The sequence below is a fragment of the Sparus aurata genome, chromosome 17 (assembly GCF_900880675.1).
Source record: "Sparus aurata chromosome 17, fSpaAur1.1, whole genome shotgun sequence".
Classification (NCBI taxonomy): Eukaryota; Metazoa; Chordata; class Actinopteri; order Spariformes; family Sparidae; genus Sparus; species Sparus aurata.
This window is the reverse complement of record NC_044203.1, coordinates 7,947,615-7,967,584: the sequence shown is the minus strand read 5'-3', so window position 1 is coordinate 7,967,584 and position 19,970 is coordinate 7,947,615. Positions and strand designations below refer to the sequence as shown.

The 19,970-nt window shown below is 39.1% G+C and overlaps 1 protein-coding gene across 1 annotated transcript in view; it reads right to left on the bottom strand.

The window, feature by feature from the left end:
* LOC115567313 (dolichyl-diphosphooligosaccharide--protein glycosyltransferase subunit STT3B-like) overlaps nucleotides 1–19,970 on the bottom strand; it is a 57,609-nt gene that overhangs the window by 3,407 nt on the left and 34,232 nt on the right. The window contains exons 6-15 of the mRNA XM_030393735.1: nucleotides 18,704–18,802; nucleotides 17,955–18,101; nucleotides 15,201–15,249; nucleotides 14,152–14,306; nucleotides 9,261–9,472; nucleotides 6,537–6,724; nucleotides 4,558–4,729; nucleotides 3,588–3,761; nucleotides 2,420–2,533; nucleotides 2,050–2,259 (exon numbers count right to left, since the gene is read on the bottom strand). Of these exons, the coding sequence (XP_030249595.1) occupies nucleotides 2,050–2,259; nucleotides 2,420–2,533; nucleotides 3,588–3,761; nucleotides 4,558–4,729; nucleotides 6,537–6,724; nucleotides 9,261–9,472; nucleotides 14,152–14,306; nucleotides 15,201–15,249; nucleotides 17,955–18,101; nucleotides 18,704–18,802 (1,520 nt within the window). The remainder of the gene's footprint in view (nucleotides 1–2,049; nucleotides 2,260–2,419; nucleotides 2,534–3,587; nucleotides 3,762–4,557; nucleotides 4,730–6,536; nucleotides 6,725–9,260; nucleotides 9,473–14,151; nucleotides 14,307–15,200; nucleotides 15,250–17,954; nucleotides 18,102–18,703; nucleotides 18,803–19,970) is intronic.

Genomic DNA, 19,970 nt, shown 5'->3' with positions numbered 1-19,970 from the left:
GTCTGGCAATGGCGTAAACTATTGTTGTAACAGAACTTATTTGATTTGTACGGGATCACCCCCAATGATTCCACAAGCATGTGAGCTGCAGATTGTTGCAAAATGTAACCGTTATAATCTGTAATATAGTTTTAGTACCATTGTTACTTTGAAAAGATAGACGAGACATATGTGCTGTGTTTTACTCTGAAGCCCAATGAGCGCCCTCACTTTTGCCTCCATGGAGTGAAATCCCATTGGCTGTGTTGGGTACTTTCAGTAGTGTAACTTACCTAACATAACATACCCGTTATCTAGCATACAATACTGAGCTATTAAAATAATAGACAGATTCATGATTTTTTAAAAACATTTCTTTTAACGTTCACATTTATACATGTAGGGGGACAGTGAATCCTCAAGCCATCTGAGGATGGAACACTTAGACATCTCACTAATGTGGGAGTAGGCCTGACCCTGATGAGTAGCACACAACTTATCTATCCTTGGATGGATGGAGGTTGTCAGGCAGATGGTCATATCAGCCTCAGGCTGCAGTCTTGACCTGTATCCCTCCATCTTCGTATTTTTTTGAAAAAGCCTTCCACTCAAAAACATCAATTGCTTTGAAGATTTCAGAACTGACTGTGAATTCAGGAAGTTCCTCCTGCATTTCATTTTGATCGACAAAGCACAAAAACGCCAGAAGCTGGTCATCCTTCAACACATCTGTTGATTCACCCAATTGTAAAGCAAATGCATCTGCCAACCTCAGCTTCTCCTATCAGTTGCACCCTCACATCAGATGCCATCAAGTCAATACGGCGAGCAATGGTTGTGTCCGACACTGGAACAGTTTTCAGTTTATTAATGTCAGTATCATTGCCATACATTGTTTACACATGTCAGTTGCTGAAGGCATTACTAAATCCTCTCCAAGTGTTCATTCTTCTGGGCAATCCCAAGAGCAACTTGATTAGAGCATTTCAGAGCTAGCTCAACAACTGATTTTCATATCAATGTCTGTTGACCTTCGAGGGATTTGAGACTTGTTTGGAAATCTTCAACAGGTTTGTCTTTTATCATCAGCAGCAGGTGCCGCTTCGCTACTTGCATCTTCGCCATTTGGTGTTTGAGGTGGAGGGTATCTTGCTTTTGGTTTTTTGGTCGAGTTACAAAATGATCCATTTTCACTCATGAAAATGTCCATACACGTGGCGTAATCAGATACTGGCCTCAGTAGTTGGCTGTTGTGGATAAGAGCTGCAGCGTTTTAGCACTAGTCTTGTGCTGTAAGTGAACCGGTGCCCAGCTTGAGAGCTCCTGTATGTCGCTGAATGTGTGCATTTCTGACTGAAAGATAACATCTTCTGCCTCCTTTTATCCAGATATCTAGATTTTTTCCATTCTCTCTGAAGCCTTGTGGAACTGAATTGCAAATTGCATTCATGTAGTCATTTATCAGCTACAATTTATAACAGCGGTGGAAAACCTATAATATAGATTTCCTATATCGAACTGATCATTTGGTGGTCCGATACACGGTGCATCCCTACTACTGACAGTCCCTTACATTGGTTTGTTTACTTAGAAGTCACTAGAGGTGCCACACTCCAATATCAGATCATGAGGTTAAAATAACAGCTTTCAAACACTAGTCTGGAGAGGAGATACCCAATATTACTACAAGAACAGGGACGGTGTTTATTCAGATATGGTAAGATAATCAGATGCAATGTTTTTGTTTACATTCTTCTCAGATAGCACGCACAGTTAACTGGGCAGTAAGTCCAAATGACATGTAATTTAGACTGTTCTCCCATGTAAAAGGGCCCATGTCAGATTCAATCATTAGATCAGATCATCAGCCTTCATCAGGCTTTAATTTTCACTTAATGGTTTACTCTCATCGTTGTCCAAGTCACACTCATCCTGGCTGCAGAGCTACTTGAACTGATTGGATACCATAAAACAAACACAGCTGCTGGGCCTTAACACTTGTTTGCCCACTGAGACTGACTCTAGTCCAGTGCCAGTGATAGACAAGACACAATCTAACTCACTGCTTACCTTTTTGGAGGTGTACTTCTGCTTAGTGGTGTCAGTGCCTCGCAGCTTGTGCTCCAAGCGGTCTCTGTTCTCCAGCTTTTTGACCTTATAAATCCTGACCAACCAGTGCTCTGAGGTGAAGGCCTCCTCCAGGTGCTTCAGCTTTATGTCCTTGTTGCCAATCTCAGCATTGCGTGTTCGGTCGAAGCCAGGTGGAGTCCGGAAGTCCAACTGAACAGAACATGAAGACAGATAAAGTTGTCCTAAATCCTATCCGTCCATTTGAAACTACTTAGTCCAGCTCATTAAAATTACACAGTTGTCTTTGCAGTCGATTGTTTTGTTGGCTAGCAAAGTTTACAGTCCCTAATGATTATTAATGATGACATACCTGCATTTCTCCAAAGCGATAGTAAGACATTTTGTACATAAGGCAGTTGAGTAGGGTGGGGGAACCAGCTTTGTCCACTCTGAACTCTCCCTGCGGGGTGAAGTAGTCACTTTCCTGGGTTGAAAGGAAAGGACAAGTCAATCAACTCACACACACTTCGATTCATGATTTTAATCAATTTTGCAGGGAAACAGCCCAAAGAACTCTTGGTTACCGATCCGCTGGTTTTCCTCAGTGTTTCTCTCTCTTAGAGGGCACATCAAACATTTGTGCGAAGACATCCCATCTCTGCAGTAAATATTTAACAGCTGCAGCAAATTTCACGTTCTATTGGTTTCTCCTGATAGAAGGTACCCACTACTCTGAATTGTCCTTTGTGTGAAAGTCTCAGATGCAACGCGGGGGGAAATTTTGCTGTGCCTCTGATGCCCCTCTTAAGGTAGTATCAGAGGTGCAGCATTGGCAAACCTCACCTGTGTGAATGGAAAAGCCAGCGGTGCTGAGTGGGAGCATAAAGAGAAATGTCCCACAAAGCAACTTTACAGTACCAAGCAACATTAATGTGGTAACTGGTAATGTCTTTGGCAACATATAAGGGGGAGAAAAATATACGTGGAGAAGTGTCACCCTTTCCGTCCTACTGACTCTTGCTGACATTTCTGCCCGAAAAACAGCGTCTGTCCCCGGCAAAACACTTTAACTCACCAAGTGTTTTTCTCCTTCCACTCTTTGTGCTGTTCTAGCTACCGCCACAATCAGCCCTTCCAACCGAGACTTCAGTGATCTTTCCCTTGAAAACAGCCTTCCTTCCCGCAAGGGAGAGAGTCAGACAGCGTCCCATTTACTGATGGTTATTATGAAAATGTGTAATTTAGAGCAGAAAAACGTAACTTTGTCACTTTCCAAGATGTTTGGAGATTGATTAGAAACAGTCAGTGGGCACATGTTTAGATTAACAGGAGGACAACGGGGAAACGCGTTGAAAAAAATCGCAGACGTCATCATGACGCCTCTTTTTGATCTGCAGCACCGGCTTGCTATGTGAATTACGCTGCAGTTGCTTGGCTCTGTGTGAACAAACAACGACGGCAAATTGTCGAACTGCTGCTGAGGTGATAATGCGGCGACTCTGTGGGAAAAGGGCTAGTGTGTGGGACGTCTCTCTCACCCTGATGTCTCTGGGGTGCTCCCCCTCTGCGATGCGCACCATCCACAGGAACTTGTTGATGTCATCGCCTGAGTAGCCAATCACACCTCCAAAGATGATCAGGACATAATCAACATCCAGTGACCTCATGATTTCATAGGCTGCAGACTCATTGGATGACATAGCTTTACCCACCTGTAGGAAGACAAAGAGCAGATGGTTTTATAATGTACTCCATTCAATAGAACACACATAAAACTGCTGAAAGTCAAAGGGCCAACGTACTGATTTTACACACCAATATCATATTCATATTCCGCTTGTAAAAACATCTATGCTTGGGCTTCATTTACCAGCCCGGAAAGGGACCCAATCGAGTTGCACTAAACTGATATTTAGAAAAATCTCTTCTCTTTGCTTTACAGTTGCCCAGCAGACAAACACAGTTGGAGACTAGATATTGAATGAAGTGGAACATTTAGCAGCTAAAGAGACAGATATTCCCCTGAGGAAATTATATAGACTAAAAACAGAAATACAAGTAGTGGAGAGAGTAGATACTGGATTTACACCCATTAAGTGGCCAAAAACCCAACTCCAACTGAATAGTACCGTTGAATTTACAAGTAAGTGCTAGATGTATAAATATGTTGATGTTGTGTCCATTATTTCTTTCGGTATCTGCTTTGTTATTACAGGATTAAAACAAAAATTTGTTTCGCACTATTTTGTTTTTTAGCTTTTAAAAAAAGTTTAAATCCTCATAAATGTTATTATGTCAACCGTGCAAGCCTTATCCAGGGCCACAGGAGACATTATACATCATTTTCACAGGCTGAGTAATAATCAAGATCGCTTTTACTGTAAAAAGGATCTTTTTGTGTAAAATCAGCGGAGTGCCCAATCATGCAAAGGTTGTTTTGATTACATCAGCTGTCATAAAACAGAGGTTAAATGTAGTCAACAGTGTAACAGGTCCAACAGCTCTCACCAGTGCTATGTGACTGTTGTTCCATGTGTTGTTGTCCACCAGTGTCGTTCTATTTGCCATGCCTGCTATCTGGTAGCCATAGTCCCACCAGGACATCACTCTAGCATGCTCGTCTGTATTCTGCCTCAGCCAATAGTAGGCCTCCCTGAAGTCATCAAGGATGTTACGGGAGCTGGATGAGAAAGATATAGAAGAGTAAGGCGATGACACAGTGGGAGATGACACAGTGGGAGATGTAAGGTAAATCATATCGTATATCGTATATACTATACTGTAAATATTAGACCAAGACTCACACCTAAGTGTATACTTTGTTAGCAGGCATTGCTATACTATTTTACAAAACAGTAAAGCTCCTCAATGAAATCTATATCAATGTGCCCTACAGGGTCACTTCGCTCAAACTACAAAAACAGTCACACTTTCCTCTGCTGGTATCAATCTCTGCAGATTATAGCTTCGGTTTTATGCACCCAGGTCTTACAGTCAATTACATGAATTACATGTGGACCAAAAAAACTGTGGACCACCACAGCCTGATTTGCCTAAGTTACAACCCTGAAATAATGGATGAGTGAAAGCAATGGATTGATATTGATATTCAAATTCAAAGAGGTCCAAGTTAGAGAAAATGTCTCTTCCTCAGAGTTGCTCAAAGAAGTTTCCTAAATCACTCTTCAGCTAGGACTCCATGCAAGTAATTTTTAGGCTAAGTTAGGAGAGGATTCTCAAAATGTTTGTGAATACAGGTTCTGGTCTTTTAGGGTGCGCCCCGGCCCATGAGGCCCATCCACAATGCTGCACCTGGAAAGCTCTATAATATTGATGGAAGTAATCACCAGGCAGCTAGAATCAAAAATGTAGAAAACATTTTTACATTCTAGATCTCCTTTATTCATGTTATTTATGATATAGGCCCTTATGTTTGTTTTCAAAGTACCTCAGATAAATTCATTTAACTTTCAAATGAGCAACATTTTCATGCAAGGGAGCATTCCCCTGAGCCCCCTGTAGGGTCCAGGGTCCACGTATACTGTCCTCACGACATCTTGTGGGAAACACTGTCACATGTTACTCATCTCTGAGACAGTTGAAGAACTACTTGACAGCAGAAAAGTTCTTCTTGAAGAAGATAAAACCTGCATAACGTTTTTTTGTTTGATGCCTTTCGCTTTTTATATTTAATATATCATGCTGCAGAATTTTGTGTGATATCTGACGCAAGGAGTGTCTGTGTGGATCTGCGGTGCCAGGAAGGCTTGTGAAAGATTTAAACAGCCTCTCTTCATCTGCAGCATAAACTAAATAACTTAAACCAACAGCAGACCTTTAGAGTTAACTTTTTTTTTTTTAACATAGAAAAAAGATGCAAATCCATCTGCCAGGTAGGAGAAATTGCATTTTTTGCATCTGTGACAAGGGGGCCCAAAGTCTTATAATCCTCTTAAACTGGTGGTACAGAGACCTTTGCTTCAGTGGAAAGTAATTCTACTGAAAAGTGATGACAACACAGTCTCTGGATTATTGGGAACTCAATTTCAGGAAAAGACTCAACAGTTTTTAAATGTCATTTTTCAGTGCTGCGATGAATGAAAAAAAAAACACTGCTTTACAGTGGAGGCAGAAATCTCAGAGGTGTGTTCAGTATGTCAAAACCTGGCCAAAGCTTCATACCTGGCTACATACCACAGAAATAGGGCAAAAGTAATTAATTATGTTGGACTGATCCTCCAAAGAGCTGCCAACACTACAAGAATTCCATTAGCATGGCTGTCAGTGGTTAGTGTTCTCAGTTGGTGTAAATGTTTTGCTTACTTGTTGTGTATAACACAACAGAGCTGTGAAAAGGAATCAATTGAGTTTTCTTTAGTATAAAAATGTATGATTATCATACTGGTGTTGTTGAAACTGCATTCTGGTAAAACCTTAGTTCATATGACACATGAGACATGTGTCAAAATGTGTTGTATAATTCTCACCCATCATGGTTGTATGATGCCAGCACCACACTGGGGCTGGAGTAGGCATTGCTGGTGACCCAGGTGCAGTGGACGGCGAACATCATGAGCAGCATCAACATCAGCATGGTGACTATGGACTTGATGTTGGGGCCGAGGCCCTCCTCAGCTTTCTCCTGCTCCAATACATGTTTACGCACCTTGCCTGCCTGCAGGGAACAGCACACAACAACAGGACACCATTTGTTAAGGTTACTGAAAATCTAGAGAACAAGAGTGCTTTGAAAAATTAACTAATGATAAGCTGGAGGGCTGTTAATTGTGCCTGTTGAGAGAATTTTTGGATGGACAATTAAAGTGAAACTCTTGCCAAGATGCAACCTAGGCTTTTTTGTGAATGTACCGGAGTCAAACCTTCGTATAAAAGCATAATTATGCCGAAAATGCACCTCCATGTTAAGTAGCATTCAGAGATCAATACTTGTGGCTGGCAGGACGGCGGCGAGCCGAACAAGCATCTGCTAACGTGAGTAGTTCAAAAACGTTCTTTTTAGTAAACTCTGTGTACACAAACAATGTTCTCAATGCTCGTGTTCATGTGTAGAGACCCTGGTGATGCTACGAGCAAAGTTTCATGTTGTGTCGAGACTTCTTAGTGTTTTAAAAATAGAGTTTTGATGCTATGGTAAAAGTGCCTGTAGCACTCCCATTGAAAATGAGCTTGACCTGAAAACGAAAATACGGTAAATGTTGAAAGTGCCTCTTTTGTCGTAATTACGCTTTTACATAAAGGTTTGAGTACATTCACAAAAAAAGCCTAGGTGGCATTTTGGTGAGAGTTTCGCTTTAAGTGAAGTAGCTGTTTTACAGTGGCCCTTAATGAAAATTATAATAGGTTAGTAATTATTAATATTAACATTATTCCCACAGAATCGCTATAGAAGAAAAGCAACAACAAAAGGATGGCTGAAACATCGGACATCAGTGCTATTTTGTATCCCAGAGGAAATACGAGTAGTAAAAGAAGAGTATTTTATAAATATCAGGTAACATTAATTTAATTTGAATTGTTTTACTATATGGCTAAACCAACTCCAGTCTTGTACAAATGGTTCTAGAACATTTTTAAAATGTAGTTTTGTAATAATGATATATTGTTGTGGTCTTTTGGTTAGATACCATTGAGGAAGATGACCAGAGAGGGGAAAAACAGCTACAGGAGGAAGATGGAGGACCTGCTGCAGCAGAGAAACATCAGTGGAGTCTGGAAAAGCCTTAAAACCATCTCAAGGCAGAGGAAACCAGACTGTCAGGCTGTGGGGATCAGACATGGTCAGACCTCTGATCTCTGCTTCTCCCACCAATCACACTACCACCATCTACAAAAGTTCTCTGACAACTCTGCTATCATCTGCCTGGGATGACCTTTTGACTCAGAGCAGGTGGTTTGAGAGAGCAGGATGATGGACAAGCTGTCATCGCTGCTGGTGATGGAGTCCCGCCCCTGCAGGTCACTATCTCAGCACTGGGCAGCTCCTTCAGCGATGGACTAATACACTCCAAGTGTGTGAAGGAGAGGTATCACAGGTCCTTCCTTCCTGCTGCTGTCAGACTGTACAACCAGTACTGCTCCCAATAGACTTCACAGGTGCACTGTGCCATTTTTTGGCAATAACTGGACAATATGATATTGATTCATTTTACCACACTGTTAACAATTACACTGTTCACAGTGTAAAATATTATGTATAAGCAATGTATATGAGTCTATTTCTATTTCTTACCTCTTTATTATATTGTATATTTTTAACTATTATTATTGTTTATTGCAATATTACTGTCATTTGGCTGCTGTGACAAATAAATGTTCCTGTTTGCAGGACTAATGAAGGAATTCTGATTCTGATGATTAAGATCATGTGCTGATAAAACAAATATCCAGGCACACACTTTGACATTACTTGTCCACTGCCCCGCCATTGTTTTGCTTTTGTTTTAAAATAAAAATCAGTACTCAATATTACTCAAGCTGTCAAGTCAAGCTGCAGCAGTAGAACAATTTCAGTTTGCATCAGCAGTACACTATTCAGTGCTCTAAAGACAGTGAGCATCCCTTCCTATCAAAAGCCTGGTGTACCTGGTAACACTGGTGTCGTCACAAGTTTATCAATTGGTGGCAAAAGTTAATCACTGCTACAATGCTTTTTGACGTATGAAAAAGGTTCAACAATTTTAGACAAGGGTAGGTAAATATTTATGGGATAAACTTACCAGGCATATCTACTAAGGCCAGGTTTCATATGATGGGGTTTTAGCAACTTCAATTGACATCTTCGCAGAATAAATTGTAAATGCAGAATACATATAACTACATTATTAAACTGAATTAGTTTTTGTTTAGAGCTTTTTCAATGAAACTAGAGCCTGCTGCTGCTGGAATCGAGGGTGCGGGTAAGGGGGCCCCCCCAGTGAGGGGCGACAGAGACAGTGACCTGAAAGATTCTAAAACACTCCATACAGCAGTAACTCTTCTCTGAGTCACTACAAGAACCCCCTTTCATATTTTATGGGATCATCTGATCCACTGGTAACATAAATGAATGATGAATGCAGCTTCAAATATTATGTTTTCCTATTAGTTTGCAGGCCATGTGTGTTATTTAATGTATATTGTGTATGTAATGAAAATATTTTCCTAAACATGAAAAAAAAATTGGGTATAGATTCTTTCTGATGACTGCTCACCTTGTCGTAGAGGTTCCCAGCATTTTTCCTGTCGTCCTCGTCACTGCTGTCCTCTGCAGGCGGGCTCTGCCTCTTCATGTCATCTCCCAGGTAGTGTTCAAAGACGCTGGAGAAGGCCACTGCCGACAGCATGCACACCACCGGAGTCAGAGTCAGCATCAGACGCACCATCACACCAGCAAAATATACAGCGCTGATGGCATACAAGGCCACTGGTGTGAGAGAAGCAAAAGGGGAAAGGGAGAGAGATGAGGAGGTTACAGGTGACCAGGATGTTATGATCCAAGCTTGATGAGTTTAATTTGATTAGAATCTAAACTCATTTTTTCAATTTACTTTCATTTAATGCTGTTGAGTCATACTACAGGTGCACTGCCTCTCTACTCCATCTACTGTCATCGACAGGTGACAGTAACCTGAAATCCATGCATTCCTGTCCTCTGGTTAAGTACTTGGCTACAGCTTAGGGTAGATCTCATTGGCAGGTGGGACTGGGGTTGAAAATGTAACAGCAGTGAGAAAAAGGGCACATTTTTCTGTTAGTTCTGCATGTGTGGCTGGCTTAATTGAGATTTTTTGCAGAACTGAGATCATAGATCTTGGTGAAACGAGCAGGAGGCAATGGGTAAAGTGCGGAAGCCGAGAACGGCCATGCATATTCTCGGAAACCGAGATAACGGGATAATTAATTTGTGGCTCGAGAAAACAAAACATTAGTGTAGTATATTACATCATTGCAGGAAACATCTTTCACTGTAGCAATGTCAGAGGAGCAGGAGCATATCGATCACCGCATTACATATCTTTTCAATCAAGGCCTGACAGGCTGAAATAGCATTATGCCTTGCTATTACAGATAATATACACATTAATGTGTGTAATCTAGGAAGATGGTTAGCAAAGTTTCAGCTATATCGGCGGCGCAATCTAAGTGGGCCTGATGTTGTTGCTGTAGCATCCCCGGCTGGATGATGGACAGACTCTCTAACTGATGGTCCAAGGAGTTTATTACAGGAACCTTGTGCACTCGAACACACCTTCGAACACACCGTAAGATCTTGTACCCTTTATCAGCCAGGTGCTGAGTAAATCATTTCATCACGTTCAGCAAAAACCATGCAGGCACACTTCAAACACGCAGACACACACGATTCACAAGAACTGGGGTGTTCTCAGTTCACAGCGAGACGCTTTCAAAATAAAAGTCCCACATTTAGCATCTCATATAATCAATGAAATAATAACCTGGCTTCAAAGAATATCAGTTAACTAGATGAAAACAAGATGTTCTTATAAACAATTATCACATTAACAGTCGTTACACTAACACACACACACACACACTTAATTATATCATTATCACGAGAAAACAATCTTTGTTATATCAAGTTAACAAAATAATTAATTTTTTATCACGAGAAAACAATCTTTGTTATACCGAGATAACGAGATAATAAGTTGTTATCACGAGAAAACAACCTTTGTTATATCGAGATAGCGAAATAATTGTCATTGTCACGAGATAACAGTGCATAAAAAAAAGAAAAATCCATGGCCGTTCTCGGCTTCCGTAGTAAAGAGCATAAAAATGCAAGGCAGTGGAGAAATAAGGACATGGAAGGGGGTTCTTTCAGCCAAGGGGGGGCAGCAGAAGGCTGGACTTTATGTTGGCAAATAGAGCCTGACCCTGATATTATTGGCCAATTTCAGCTTATCAAACATATATCATATTGGTGTTTATGTGTCACCTCATGAGTAACAAGAAGCTGAATTACAGAAGTGCCAAGGATGTGTTTTGAAAGGCTGTTTTCAGCTGAAAATAATTCATAAGACCTTCCCTGTGAAAGATCAATTTAACAATTACTATGAATTAGTCATTAAGGACAAAATACAATCAAATGTAATAATGTAATTCTCATTATAGAGAATTTCATTGAGTGTTCACCTATTTATCATCATGGTTCTGATTTAAAACCAAAACTTTTTCACAGGCTGCATTTTTATGTTATTTTTCTTATCTCAACTTACACATATCTTGTTCCATTTCATTTTGACACTAATTAAATTTCCAGTGAAGCTTACTGACTCTTACTGTGTTTGTCTGGTCAGTTTGTTTAAGTAGCTAAAGTTCACCTTGACAGACAATGTCAGATAAAGATAAGTAGGCAGAGGGGGAAACAAATTAAATTCAAGTGAGACATACACAGGGATGTTTTCAGTCAACAGGGAAGAGTTGTTTTTCAGAGAGATTTCATATGCAGTATGCATAGTACTGCAGTGACAGTCAACTTGTCTATTCTGATGTTTCTGTTTTTGTAGACCTTTCATCACAGTCGATAAAAAATTAGTCATAAACATCACAAATACAGCACACAAGTAAACATGACTATCACAAATTAAATAACATTTATACTGTACATTGTAACAAATACTACAACTTTATGAGAAATTAGTGAGTGATGGGAGAGGGCAATAACTGTCTTAAGCATATAAGCAGTAAAAAAAACATTATTTCATAATACATTTCTGGCATGAAGTGTAATAGAAGAACATTTTTGTGGCATTTTCTATGTTAAATCAGTCCACTAAAACAGTAGTTCATGAGATATGACCAAGGACTAGTGCACATTGCTGAGTTCCCAACTGACTGTGAACATGCACACAGCCATAAATAAATGTGTCAGCTGATACTGCAGCCACCACAGTGCAGTTTTATTGGACACTGTTCTGGATAAGGGACAGCCTAATTGACATGACTGGACTGGTTTTACAAACTGTAACAAGATGAACAGAGAAAGAAAAAAAAAACAGAAGATGGAGAGCCAGACCGATTTCACTGGCTGATGTTTTAGATTAAAATATTCACATGCTCACTCACACAAAAATCCCCTCTTAAAGTAAATCCCACAATGATAATCTGTCTGTGGCATCCTTAGAGTGAGAAAGTATTGTCAGGCCATAAAACTGACTTTAATGCTGGCTGTATTACAGTTATCATAAGAATTAACTCATCAAATTAATAGAATATGCAGGAATCAAAACATTATATAAAGATAAAAATAGATACTCTTCTGAAAACATCTTTGCTTCAAAATTTAAAATGCTTTCATAACCAAACAGGAAATGGTCAAACCATCTAGATCCTTGATCATTTGAAAGACACCATATTAGTGGTCAACCAAGTGACATTATCTAAAAAAATATATTCTTTATCAATAGCAATATTCGTTTGCTACATTTGTGAGGAATTGTGCGACTGTGATGACTGCATGAACAATTCCTAATAACCTGGTTGCAGCTTTTACAAATTCAGGCTTGTTCTTGTAAATTTGTGTTATTGTCAAACTTCTGCTTGCAAATGTCTAACGAGTATGAGTGTGTTATCAAAGCTGGATTTTTTTTTTATAGTACAGTATATAATGGGCTTTAAATAAAAGCACATTTAATCATTAAAAATACAAAAGACCCAAAGATAGATATAGAGCATGGTATTTATCAATCCAGTGCCAAAGTTTCACTTGAGGGTCACCTATACAAAGAAACATAATACTAGTGAAAGCCTTCTTCCTGTTACTCAGTGTTTCCCCTACCATTCTGTTGGCGGGGCGCGGGCCCCCGCCCCCCTTGAAGAACGTGAAAATCTAGGCTCGTGTTCTTCTACCGGTATGACAGTGAAGTTTTGACCGCAGATCACCTCAGCAGACCCGGGCTGGGCTGCTCCGCTACAGGTGCGGCTGGTCTGGACTTCTCCCACCACGTCGGAGCAAATGTGCAAACAAGCGTTATTTGGATAAACTGGCGGCACAACGGGGAACTAAACGGCTACTTTCTCACACGAAAAAGCTTTAAAACCTGATGTTACCTTCGCTATAGCGGAATTTAAAACAGAGTTACGGCGGTTTCAAGTTAGCCATAGCAAGGGGAGGTTCGCTTCCTGTTTATAAAATAAAAGCGCACATTCTATCCTTATGGTTTTCTTTATAATTAAAGGACAACGGGTGTTTTATTTTTGTGAAAATGACCAGAAGTGCGTTACTTACTACGGCTGGCTTGGGTAGCGCCGAATTAATCGGAACGAAACTTTAAACAGCTGTTATTATTATGTGTAAGCCAGCTTGTATGATCCTTGCAAGATAGCAAGTCAGCTGTCCTTGTATTGATGGCTAAATTTTTACATCGATTATAATATATATATTATAACCCCGCGGATACCACCCCGCCAACAAAAAAACCTAGGGGAAACACTGTTACTGGTAACAATGGTATCCATTTACATTTAGGGCATTTAGCAGAAGCTAAAAGAGGCAGTCATGCTATGCGGGGTCGAGGTGAAGTCTGAATAAGTGAGCCTGACATTGGTCAGGAGTTCATTTCACCACTGAGGTGTCATTACAGAGAAGAGCCGTGACTTCGCTGAGCGATCTTTATTTGCTCTCAGCGAAGGCGATACCAGCATAAGCTTATGTACTGGAGTGAAGTGCACTGGGTTTGCACCTGCATGGTGTCCGTGTGGATAACTTCTAGCATTTTATTCCATACAGTAGCCTACATTGCTACCGCAGTGTAGAGGTGATTTGCACTCTGAAAGCTCAAGGTCTCCACAGTGAGAGAGGCATGTTAGACTGATATGAACCTTCACTATCGTGATAGACTTTTTACCTATATCACCCGGGGCTAAGCGATGGTACTCTCAAAGTGCGTTGTCTCCAGCTCTACCATATCAATTCTACCAACCCTAACAAATACTGCTTTGTTTATCAACCCCTCAGTACTGGAATAGTAAATCAGTAAACACCGATTGTGTCCAAAGAACAACTTTGACACATTTTATCACCTTTGTGAAAAATAGTGTTCCAATTTATAACAAAAAAATAAATGGCACGGCTCTTACCAAAGACACGTTCATCATTGATGTTCTTAATGCAGAACCAGAGGCCTGCTGGGAAGGTGCACACAAGGATGTGGAGGTCAAAGAAGAAGGACACCCAGGTGGTGGGCTGGTGTTCAGATACTGATGCTATAATGGGAATGTGGATCTTAGCATAGCTGTGGATAACATGGAAGACAAGAGAAAGAAGACACCACAGAAAAAGTATGGTTAAACAAAGGAAGAGAAAAAGCAGTTATTTTTCATGTTAGTATTCAGTCATGAATATTCTTTTGGTGTCATTCAACCCTTTCTTCAATAGCTCATTTTATTCCCTTATATTCCAACTTGACTCACTGAAATCAACTCCTCTTACTGATCGTAAAGCTGTGAGATCATATTCCAAGTGGGATGACTATCAAGTTCGGCTGATGTCAGTTATCTCATCTATCTTGGGTCCATGTCAAATGCATGTACACACATGTTTGTGTGTTTGTACAAGGGTTTAAGAGTTTTACAGCTGAAGCTGCCATCTGGCAATTCTCTTAGAGCCCAGATATGAGAGGAGAATGGGAGCATAATCTTTTCAAGATTTTATGATAGGCCTGATTGACGGTCTGACAGACTCACTGTTCAACCATTAAAACTATTGGTAGCCACACAAAGATAGCATCAGTAAATGGTTTGAGATGTCTGTCAGATCTGGATGAAACCTGAGAATGATAATTAAGAAATGTAAGGAAAAGTCATATGCTTTTGTAAAAATAGGCAACAGTTTTCAACTGTGCACAAGAAAAATCATCACTCCCTTGATCTTTTATTAAACACATAGTCTGAGATGGTCTAAAGCTGAATACATTACGAGTTGGACTTCACAGTTAATCAATCAGTAGACAAGGTGCAATAAATCTCTGATGAAACTTAATCTCACTCCTCCACTTTCTGTCTGATACAGTTTAAAAGATTTATAGATAAATGTGCTACTGTATTCAATTTTAATCAATATATTGCCAGTGCTGCGAACAGGTACTTGAAATCCAGTGCAAAAGTACACAGCAACTGTGATGACTTACCCAGTATCCCAGAGGGAGTAGAAGCGCCCACTCCATGGAGCAATGTACCCTGAGGGTGAGACATACATAAACGATACAGATTCAGTTACATCCATATAAACAAACACATGTCTAACCACCACTGACCTGTTAACACAAATGGCTGTGGACTGTCAGTGGACCAAATTAATGGTTTGAAACATTCCTACTGATCAACTAATCATGATTCTAAATCATGATCAGCTACTGCCTTATATGTACAATCATGGTACTGTGGAATTGTGGAAATGTACGTACACATGTGTATCATGGCAGTCTTCAGTTTCAATGATTTCTACAACTTTTATATATCTGTTATGGAATTAATGGCACACATACTACTTTGTCACAAAAACATTCATTAAATTTAGTTAAGTAATTAATTTATAGAGTCTTCTGAAAATGTGACCAAATCTGCTGGATCAAAAATAAACATACAGCAACTTCGATCAATTCTGGCAATTATAGAAAGTTGTCTTAACGTATTCTGACTGATTCTGACTGATAACAGCTGATGAATTTTCTGGGTCTATTTTAATAGTTTGCTACACCCATTAGACTCAGCCACAAACACACTGATCTGAAAGAGAACACTTTTGATTTGAACAAGTCAGGAAAGTCACTTGGAGCCATTTCAAAGCAGTTACTTGTCCCAAGATCAAGTGTGCAAACAGGATTAGAGCTGCACGATATATCGTTTGAGCATCACCATCACGATGTACGTGTGCACAGTAGTCACATCGCAGGGCTTGATGTAGGAGGCAAATGAACTCATCTAATTTCAAGGGTACCTGACACACACTGTGCATGCAGACTCTGCAATCTGGAATTATTTCGGCTACAAGAAGGATGATATTGACAAAACACGTGTTCTGTGTCGACAGTGCCTTGCATCTGTTGCCACAACGAGGTAACTAACACAACACATTTGTTTGACCATTTATGTCGGTACCACACAGCTCAGTACGACAAAAAGAGGTAAGATCAGTGCAGGTTAATTGTCCACAAGATAGCAGCGGTGCAGCATAACATAAAGTGCTATTCAAGTCATCTGATAAAAATTCCTGTATTGTATTCGCAGGGTAAGAAAAAAATAGAATTATAATAATAATACCGTGCAGCCCTAGATAGGATGGTCAAGAGTCAACCAAATACCACCAACAGGTAAGTTCACAATGAATTAGAAGCTGGTGGAAGACAGGTGTAAGTGTCCATAGTCAAGTGTGTTTTACATTAACATGAGCCGACAGGCTTGCTGTTAGGCCTTTCATTACTCTAACCACACTGACCACATAAGTCAAATGTCTTGTAATGTGGGGATGCAACAATTCTATGGCTTCCAATCATTTTGGGCAAAATGTAACAGAACATAGTGTAAATAATAACACTCAACTGTCATTTTCAATAATATTGTAAGACACCAATATATACTTTTTATATCTCTTAAACCAAATCTATTTTTGTTTTTTGGATGTATATTATTCTACTGATTGTCTTTTATAAAGTTTTTATAAAGTTTGAATTGAATGAATATAAAACATCAACATCAAATTCTTATTGCTACATTACAATTTTAAAGGATGAGGCTGTGATCAAGTATTATTATTAATAAAATATTTAATAAACACCAGACCAATTTTTTTTAAATCATTTTTTTAAACACACAAGTAACAACACTGCATTAATATTGGATAGATGGATATTGCATTTAGCCATAGGGAAATTTTATTTTCATGTTGTTTACTATTATGTTATTAATTGTGGAGCCACAATTGCAGGAAGCCAAAGTAGTTGTCTGATATGTCAGAAATGAATCCCAACTGTCCTAAAGCCAGATCATTGATCCTCTAGGTAATCAATCAAGTGCCATGACCTTCCTCAAACTGCACATCAAACTATAATCAGCCCTATTCTTCAAGCAGTCAGGACTTTTTTAGGAGCAATTCACCTTTAGTTTTTACTCCACTGTCGATTACAGCTCAACTGATAAAACAGGCCTCTGACTAAGTAATCGCTCCATCATTAAAACTGACCCTGCCACAGAAAATAAAACCCCTCACTAAGGCTGACTGATGATTCATGTTTAGATGTGGTAGAGCACTTGTTTTTTTAAACAAGTACACCCAGCCATTAACTGATAAATAAAACAATACAATACAGTTATTAGACAATCAAATGCAATGCCTTTTCAATCTAGTTTTTGACCAAATATAAGAAAAATGATATTTTTCTTATTCAAGCATAAATATAATGGGACAGTATGTCGTATATATCAGTCTAGGCTTTATGTGTGAATATTGTTATCAAAGTGAGTTAGATTAAACTGCTTTTTGACCAAAAATATTATTATTATTTGGTGCAATTCAGGCCCACAAATTCAAATAATAATAGACCATTTAATTACTTTTTAAGGGCATAAAATGTAATCAAAGACAATTTAAGACTTTTTAAGGGCCTAGAGTAAAGATGTTATCTAAACAGCTCTGCATTCGTTTCTCCCGTGGCACCAAACTTACAATGTAAAAGTGAAATTAAGTGAATAACCAGCTCTACTTTAGCCTGTGTGCACAATATCATTGTGTTTTGCAAACCCAGTTGTGTAATGTGCAACTGTACAAAAGAAACAAAAGTGTTGTTTCATTTTCAGGTTTAAATATCGTGTTTCTGGTGCAAAACATGTACAGTATCTGAGAGCTAGTCAGTCGACCAACCTTCTAAAATACAATTTGAACCAACCTGTGTATGTCAGGTAGATGACAGAGAGAAAAACCACACCAGCAGCTACAGAGACTCCCAGGAAGAAGAGAGTCTGGAACTCCTGCCTTGTCAGTCTGTCCTTTAGGTACTGCAGGAAGGCATAGACCTGAAGCAGCACAAACACCCCTGCAGAGATACAGCATATATAACATTTGGAAATATTCTCTATTCAAGAGGTAGTTATAGGGTTTGTTTACAAAATCAGTGATGAGAAAAAACATTAATTTCGTTGTTTAAAATGTCAAATGTTTGTGAAAGAGACAATTATAATTTTTTGTTTGCTTTTTTATGATTTGCTGTTTGACTTCAATTTTGTTTCTAATGTTAATTTAATCAGCTATTAAAGCATTTTAAAACATTTAAGTTAATCACAAATGTAAGGAAAATTAGTGTGCAATAACCATTACAGGCATAACTGCTACCATATAGATAGCAGATGTGAATTTGGTCCCAATTGGAAATTTAAAAAATGATACAGATACTTTAGTCTAAAGCAATACTGACATGCATATTCTAATAATAACACTGCCATATACATATGGTCTCATGAGTAGTGTATTAAGACAGACTCGTATATTAAGAACCTGCCCTTAGTAGTACTGGTTACATTCTGTTTTAAGTAACAATAAGGTTTATCACTGAAGGTTATTTCACCGGCCAGCAGAAAACATATACTCCTGGCTTTCAATGCTATTCTCAAGTCAGATCACATGTAATTGCTTACTGACCTGCTGCTGCCATGTGCTCACTGGTCCTTATTGGCTGAAAGCCCACAAAGGGGATCTGCATAGACAAGACCAGGCCAATGATGTAGAAGGTGCTGTAGGCTGGAGAGACAAATCAACCAGTTCAGGGCAGTCAAACTGGAAACAGACAACTTTGACACATCAGTCAGATTAATATTCAAGTACTGGGAAATGCAAATAAAACAAATAAAAACTGTTTTATACTTCAAATGAGAGCTGTTCGAACTGTAGACAAAAGTACTACACCAACTAACTCACTTTATCAAAATAAATGTTCAAAGACTCGGTAGACTTAACAGCATAAATCATGCATAAGATGCTCTCCGTTTCCCTCAGAGTTGCATTTACCAACAACACAGGCCAAATGTGAGTTTATATATACAAATGGGCAAATAGAAATGGTGCCAGTCACTTTCCTGGGAGATTTTGTGTCAGTTGGCAAAGAAAGGCCATGAAAGGGAGGTTTATAGGGAACCATTCTTAACACTGATGGGGTCATTATTTTATAGCCATTACATTGTACATTTTACAATTTACATTTACTTCACAACAAGTCAAAGTAAAAAAAACGGGCTGCCAATATAATGCAATAATTTCGATTAATTAATCATAAAAAAAATAATGCGTTAAACAGAAATAATGCAGATGAACCGTGCTCTATGATGCCCCTTGACCAGCAGCTCTTTAAACATGATGTAGACACAGAGGAATTTTGTTGATTGGATTGGATAATTTGTGGTTAAATATACTACCGTTCAAGTGATACACATTAGGACTAATAAACCGTGGGATGGTCCCTTGCTTTCAGCGCCTGAATCATGGCTTTCCTACTGCTACTAGCTGCTTTGGCAAACAAGGCCTTACGCAGAGACCACATCTTTAGAGATCGCAAAAATCTGTTTGATAAAACAGATGAGTGCTGATGCTGTGGGAGATCATACTTTTACATTGTTTTATTTGATCTTAACAGATCTTAACAGGTCTTAAGTGTACATACACAGGTGAAGAACCATATTTCTAAAATACAGGTGAAACTCTTAAACATATCAAAGTACATCAATCAATCAAACTTTACTTGTTTAGCACTTCTCATCCAGCTAAGTACTATACAAGTGCTTCACACAATAAGAACAATAAAAACCCGAACGCAACACCACCTTTTCCACTGCAAATGACAACACAGATCCAGCAGTGCACTTGGATTCGTTTACTCCGTTTACTCTTCATTGTGCCATGCTGTGTTTAAAGT